The 7,507-nt window shown below is 37.0% G+C and overlaps 1 protein-coding gene across 1 annotated transcript; it reads right to left on the bottom strand.

The window, feature by feature from the left end:
* Positions 1-264: 264 nt before the first annotated feature.
* On the bottom strand, positions 265-5,637 carry srek1ip1 (SREK1-interacting protein 1). Its single transcript, XM_015373039.1, has 5 exons — positions 5,502-5,637; positions 5,065-5,112; positions 3,160-3,318; positions 1,964-2,036; positions 265-1,595 (listed from the first exon to the last, which is right to left on the bottom strand). The coding sequence occupies exons 1-5, from the start codon at positions 5,512-5,514 to the stop codon at positions 1,370-1,372; spliced, it is 519 nt and encodes a 172-aa protein (XP_015228525.1). The 5' UTR covers positions 5,515-5,637; the 3' UTR covers positions 265-1,369.
* Between the last annotated feature and the right edge of the window lie 1,870 nt (positions 5,638-7,507).

Raw genomic sequence — 7,507 nt, 5'->3', positions numbered from 1 at the left:
TAAAATCCTTCTAAATATTTGTTGTACAAAGATAGATGTTTGACACAGAGGCCTCTTCCATTATGGAGTAAAGCCAAAGCACTACTGCCGCCCATTCATGATTGCTTGGCCAATTGATCAAGAGTCAGGAAGTTTAAAACCTCTCGTATAGATCTGTTTGATTTCTTCCATCCCACATGAATAGATGACGGCAGTAATCTCAGATGATGGAGTGTGGTGTCTTACCGTTCACATCTCTACCACCAGGGGGACTAAGAATAATTAAAAAAACTAGACAGTATGAGCCATTTCAAAATTTTATTGATAACCATTATCCAGTTGGTTTTGTATTTTAACATTATTTGACTAGAGATAACAGTATTTCTAGATGTTTGTGTTCTTTTAAGCTATTTTCGAGATAATGTGATGGCAGACTGACCATCACTATTTTATTATACATGTAAAATGTTGCTATAGGCGTCCTGTTGGGTTTATTTACACTGACTCCTCAAGTTAGACAGTACTGGCTTGACGGATTTTTAAAGAAAATAAACTGGAACAACTAGCAAGATTTCTGGGATCATCCCTGAGCATTCTGTCATTGAAGATCTGTACCTACCATAAAAAGTCTTTTGCTGCCCTCTCTTGATTTTTGTCTGTACTACACATGCATGTAATATGATATTTAAAACAGACTTTTTAAAGAAAATGAGTATTTTTAATAAGAAGGAATGAGACAGTTAAAAAAAAAGGATAAATTCTGTAAGAACTAATGAGTAAAATTGATCGTTTCTGTGGAATAAATAAATCCTCACAGGACTAGAGGCCAGATGGGCACCATTAGTGGAAAAAATATATATCCTGCTGAAGACTGTTGAGCTTACACCAACACCAGTACTTTTTATACAGCTTTTGCACAAACCAAATTTGTTTACTGTTATATGCCTTCATAATTGAACTACAAAGAAACATGACAGCAAAAATCCAGTTACTTTAGAGTCCAGAAGTTTGGTTCATATTTGACCTTTTACTATAAAACATACGGTAATAATAGAAATACATCTGCATCATTATTATGATGGAATGTTTCTCTTGCTTTGAATGACAGTTTCCACTGATACACAAATGATATCGTACACCAGCTTCAAATAAAGATTATTGCGCATAAATAATGATGAAAGCAGTTTATAAACTGATCACAGTATGTTGTCTAAACTAGTTAAGAAAGCAGAAAAACAACTGATGGTGGCGCCATATTTACAGACCTAGAGGTGTGTAGACACAGGTTAAAAAAAAGCAAACAAAGAATCTTTAAAAAAAAAAAAAAAACTGGTTGTCGTAATCTGCTCTATAAATACCTCAGACACGTGAGGCTTTACGGATAGGCGGCTCAGTCACTTTCTGAAGAGTCACTAGATGACGAAGAGGATGATGATTTATGTTTCTTCTTTCTCTCTTTCTTCTTGTGATGTTTTCCGTGCTCCTTTTTGTTCTTTTTGCTTTTCTTCTTGTGACTTTGTTTCTTTTTCTTTTTCCTGTTCTCGTCGTCTGATGAGGAGCGCGATCTGCTGCGCTTCTTTCTCTTTTTTGGTTCTTCATCGCTTGATGATAAGGATCTAGGTAAAGATGAAAGAACACAGATGTAGCACATTCTTTCGGTTCTATTAACTTTAAATTTAAAAAATAAAATAAATATGTTCTATTGATTTTTCCTAATGTCAAATTAAGAACATTTGCTCCTTGTGACTGTAATGTTTTAACGAGACAATGTTTAGGCCTATTGCTTATGGCATTGAGCTTGGAATCCTAAAGTTCTGTCACTCTGGGTCCTTGAGCAAGACCTTTAACCCCACACTGCTCCCTAGGCGACCCATGATGGCAGCCCACTGATCCCCATGGGGATGGGTTAAATGCAGAAATAAATTTCTCTTATGTGAGATTAATAAAGTTCAATTATTATTATTAGTATTAAAATACTTCTTACCTTTTTCTTGGTTTTCTATCCTTGCTCTTCTTTCTTTTCTGTCTTTTTTTGTTTTCATCTTCATCATGAGAATCTGAAAAATGTAAATTGTGGAGAGAAAATGAGAGCTCTGGGAAGACATGCCCATACTCTAACAGTGCGTTGACACCAAATGTAATCCAGAGACAAAGTCTCTACATTGGGATGCTGTCGCCTCTGCCTTCTGACATGCCACCAGCAGTTTGCACGGCAGGCAATAATATCTACTTCTGTTGCTTCACCGCCTCATATATATTTTTTTTTACTGCTGCTTGCCAATTTGAGCTCAGCAAGGCAGCCCTGAATTTTAGCAAGCGGGTCTACGTGGAGTTTGTGAGTCCACCAGATCCTCCAGAGATGCTCCCAGTTAGGGGAGGATCCCCTGGACAACAGAGGTAAGGTGAGACAGCTTTTTGGAGCCCAGAATGGATCAGCGGGACATCAAAGTAAGAACCCTGGCTGGTATGCACCGGATTGGCGCAGAGGAAGCCGTCTATGCCCCCTTCTGCAGCTGAGCAAAGACAGTGAGGAGTCAGAGCATGATGCTGGATAGAGACAATGCCTCAGTCTGGCAGAGGCAGTGGGGGGCCAGCTCTGGAGCTACTAATGATGAAAGATTTAAAGGGGTCATTGTATGATTATATTTGGGGTATTTGGTCCTCAAGGTCTCTAAATAGGGTGTGTAACATTGGTTGGGCTGAAAATGGTATATTTGCTGCTCTATGAGACCTAATGCAAGCCTGGTAAAAAGCCCTATAATAAAACGACAGATTTTTCTTCCTTTTATGGTATGCTAATGAATATTTAGATGAGCTGTGCGCCGATTGGTTGGTTTACAACGAATGAAGCTGCTGAGCAAAGACGCATCATAGCAACAAGCACTCACTCACTGAAACATCAAATGTTTGATATGGTCGGGTGACCAGACCTCCTCTTTTTCCTAGACATGTCCTACTTTTCATACCTAAAAAAATTGTCCTGGGTTTTGGTCGACTACATTGCAGCAGTAGCCTGCTTTGTAATCCTGGAAAATCCAAGGAACAGGTCTACCTGGACTGGGTCCTTCAACTAATCCTGCTTTGAACTGTCCAAGATTTTGGAAGCTGTCTTTGGTAAAATGCTTAGAGCAAATGCATCTATGCGAGTACTTTATGTTAGTTATTGAGAAGGAATCCTACCTTTATGACGCTGAACATTCCGTCCCAATTTCTCGTTGTGTTGAGAGGAAGGAATGTCATCTTCACTCTCCTCAGTGCTGGTGCTGCTAACATCCAAGACGATGTCTTTCTGAGGATCAACCCGGACAAAATTTCTGCACTCGAAGGTTAAATGGCCCGCTGCGAGACAAATGGAGAGACAGCATTGATGTAAATCAGGCACTAGCTTCAGAACACCCAACTTTACAGCCCCCAAATTGCAAGTAAAAAAATCTCCCGAAAAACAGTTTTCCATTTGTTCTGCTTCAGGGATCTGAGTAATTACTAGGGGTGTAAATAATAACCGTTTTGTATCAATGCATCGATCCAATAGCCGACGATCCGATGCATTGACAGGTCCGCAAGAGTATCGTTACATGTTTTTTTTTTCCTCCGGTCTATTTTTATCCATTTTGCTCCTGGGCGTGATTCTCAATCCCCTGCTGCGGTGGCGCTAAAACAATTTTTCCCTCCTACCGCGCTTCCTGGTGATACTCTTACAGCAGTGTGTTGCAGTAAGCTTGACACAGACATTTTCGATTTATGTCAAATATTGAAGCGTGGTCTGTGCTACACGCTGTGGGTCTAGATATGGTCGAGGCGGAGAGGAAGTGGGGGCGAGTTTAGTCCTACAAAGGAGGGACATGAGGGCCAAAAAGAGCAGGGATCCAGGTGGAAAAAGGGTCCCAGCGTTCTTGCGCACCTCGATTTTCTAGCTGGTCAAACTTCACAAGTTTTTTTCCGCAATTTCGGTTATAAAAACAAAACAAGCCGGCCTCCTGTCTGCGGAGGGAGCGGGGACGTCTGGAGCCGAGGTATTAAATTGCACTCATTGGACTGATATTGTGCAGTAGTTTTTTATGCAAAGCCTTTCCGAATCTTTAACGCAGGGGCAGTATTATTTTTCAGTGAATGAGGTTTTAATAGGAATAGGTGGAGTGCAACTTTTCTACTTGTTATTTGTGGTTGTTTCTCAAATAAAATGCATTACAATATTACAGCTTTCATAGATTTATTTCAAATTTTAAACTTTGTCCAGCCTGTAAGGTAAAAAAAAAAAAAAAAAATGAACCAATTAATCGAATCGTATCGTGGTGTATTCTTGAGTATCAAAAATAATCGAATCGTTGGGTCAGGAAATCGATACTGAATCGAATGGCCATGATGGGTTTGATTTACACCCCTAGTACCGGTAATTACAATTACTTCTATTCTACTTTCCACTTTGGAAGGATCACTTCAGTGATTTTTGGAAATTGTAATTTCTGCATATCATAGGAAGCTATTGTTATATACTGAAATCAAAAAGCTTAATGACAAATAAATCTATCATAAAATGTGCTGATTGGTGTTAGAATACAAACTAAAAACTACAATAAAACAAAGGAAAGAAAAAAAAAAACATTCATGCACTAGCCAGTATTGTTTTGTTTTTATCTTAACAATCAAGGTTAATAATGATGTTTGTAGTAATAATCATTAAAACCAAAACTGAAAGCATTAGTAAGCTTTAAAACAACTGATTCCTGACTTATAAATACAGAATCTCTCACCTCATCTCCATGAGCATAGATTGCAACTAAATGCCTCAACAGTAGAAAAGAAGAAGCCTAACTTGATTTAATAAATTTGGAAAAAAAAATGTACATTCCATATCAGAAAAAAAAACCCCGCAATACCCTGGTGATAAATTGGCAAACTGGGCTCAGATGATTATTTATAAAAATATCTGCAGGGAGAAAATATGTGTGCGAAATATTTTTTCTGAACATGAGTGGCAGTAATGAATAAATAAAACCTGCATATTTTCTCTGTAATATATAGTTTCATAATAAATTGAACCAATGTTAGCGATTTCTGTGTTTGCGACACAGAAGCTTTACTTACGGTATCCGCATTTTTTACACCCAGCTCTGATGTTGTCCTTATTGGGCCCTGTAAAAAAAGGTCGAGGTTGAAATATAAAATAAGTCTACAAACAGTTAGTTTTAGTAATAAAGACATTTGTTTCTTGACCTTCTACCGTTTTGGAGCAGTATAACTATGAAGAAAACATTTCTTTGTTTTTCTATAAGTAAACTGTTCAAAGCTAAAAAAAATATATATTAGTTGTTAATGCATAATATCGAAATGAATGGTAAATATCAGCACACAAAAACTAGTTTCTTTGGATTAGAAGAACACAAAAAGTATCCTGTCAACACTAAATTACGGAGTTTGATTCATGTGAATACGGAGGTATCGAAAGGTTAGCGATACTTTTAATGTCTTTGCTTTATAACTTTACTATATCACTAATAATAAACCAAAAATAAAGTACATACCGGGAAGAGCCATTGTTATCTGCGATAATCAAACGTTAGTTTTGGTGTTTTAGCGCGAGGCAAACTGAGCCGTCCGAGGGAAAAATATGATCGACTGGAAACATTCTAGAAACCACTGGGTTCCTCTGTCTTCTTCTTCGTGTTTTGTCTTGTTGCTTTTAATGGCGGTTGGCAAACAACTTTTCTGGTGCATTACCGCCACCAACTGGTGAGGAGCGTGGATCCGAATGGCCCTATTCATAAAGATACTTATATTTATGCATCTATATATTTATAATAGTAGTACAATAGTATACTATGCTATACTATAATAGTATATAATAATAGTTTTATGATAGATTTATCTTTCATTAAGCATTTTGATTTCAATAATATAATAGCAATTTATTTACAAATATTAAATCCGTCTTATTATTCCTGTTATTATTGAATATTTAAATAAATATTTATTTATTTATTTTTTTTACTTTTTTTCTGCAGAATATCTATCAAATCAAATTTTACTTTCTCCTTATTTAGGTCTTTTACCAAATTCCTTCTTTCTTATTCATACTTCTTCGTGTTTTCTTCTATATTGGTAACTAAAAACGTGCATACCGCCACCCTCTGGTTCCTATTCATGATGTCATGGCTTACCTTCTAAACAAACAAACAAAATAAATAAAAGCAGTGTACTTTGTAATCAAGCATTTCTTGAATTTAATAATTTAGATTTTTTTTTAAATAACGAAGGTAAAAAATAAAAACCTCCTCTTTAGGCCTTTTTAGTTTCTTTATGTTTCTTTTTAAATAAACCGTCTCAATATTAGACAGTAGACTTTTAAATATCCCACGATCAGATTATATTTTTAATTTGTGATGCATCCCAGTCTTTAGCAGTGGGTGTTTTTAATTGTTGAAATTTGATCATAGTTCTTCCTTTAATGCTATGATTTGCTGTTAAAAAAGGAAAAAGAGCTTATTAGCGCTGTCATCAAAGTTGGGATTGTTGTTTATTACATAGTGCGTCCTTATTACAATTATATTTTAATATTATTATTTCAAATAATAAAATATTTCATTTTAATGATGGAAAAAAGCAATTATAAATTTTTACTACTATATAGCATAACCAAACCAATACATGTCTAGTTAGATTCTAAAATAACAGTTTTAACTGATGAGATTTTAGGATTTTTTTGTGACTCATTTTAGCATTGCTCTGAAGGCGATACTAAACTCAATAGTTTCTGTCAGCTATCAGTTATGTATCTTTGCAAGATGAAGTGCATTGTAATGGTGAAAGTGAAGAAATAGACAATCCTACTGTAGAACCTCAACTGCCTAAGAAATACAACATAACCATAACATTTTCAGCTCAAACATAACCATGAAAATGTTTATAATTTATACATCACCTGTCTCTCTATTTCCTCCAAGCAGCTCGGGTCTGGAAGCTTCAGGGTTCTGCGCAGTGTCTTTGCTGTTCCTAGAACTACACTTTTTTGGACCGAGATGTCTGATGTATTACCAGGAATCTGCTCTAACCACACTTCCAGTTTGGGGGTCACTGCCCCGAGTGCCCCAATGACCACGCCACCACTGATGCCTTGACCTTCCAGGTTTTCTCCAGCTCTTCTCTGAGCCGCTGGTATTTCTCTAGTTTCTCATGTTCCTTTTTCCTAATGTTGCAGTCACTTGGTATTGCTTTGTCAACCACAATGGCTTGTCTCCACTCTTTGTCCACCACCACAATGTCCGGTTGGTTTGTCATTACCATTCTGTCCGTCTGTATCTGGAAGTCCCAAAGGATCTTGGATCGATCATTCTCTACCAGCTTTGGAGGCGTTTCCTACTATGACCTTTAGGGTTTTCCACCCCATATTCTGCACAGATGTTCCTGTATACTATTCCAGTGACTTGGTTATGGCGCTCTATGTAAGCTTTCCCTGCTAGCATCTTACACCCTGGAGTTAGTTTGTGCTGGATTGTCTTAACAGGGGCCACTTTGCACAGTCTACACCTGG

Source organism: Cyprinodon variegatus, unplaced genomic scaffold (genome assembly GCF_000732505.1).
Source record: "Cyprinodon variegatus isolate N-32 unplaced genomic scaffold, C_variegatus-1.0 Scaffold80, whole genome shotgun sequence".
NCBI lineage: Eukaryota > Metazoa > Chordata > Actinopteri > Cyprinodontiformes > Cyprinodontidae > Cyprinodon > Cyprinodon variegatus.
Note: the sequence above shows the minus strand (reverse complement) of the source record. Positions and strands in the feature narration are given on the sequence as shown.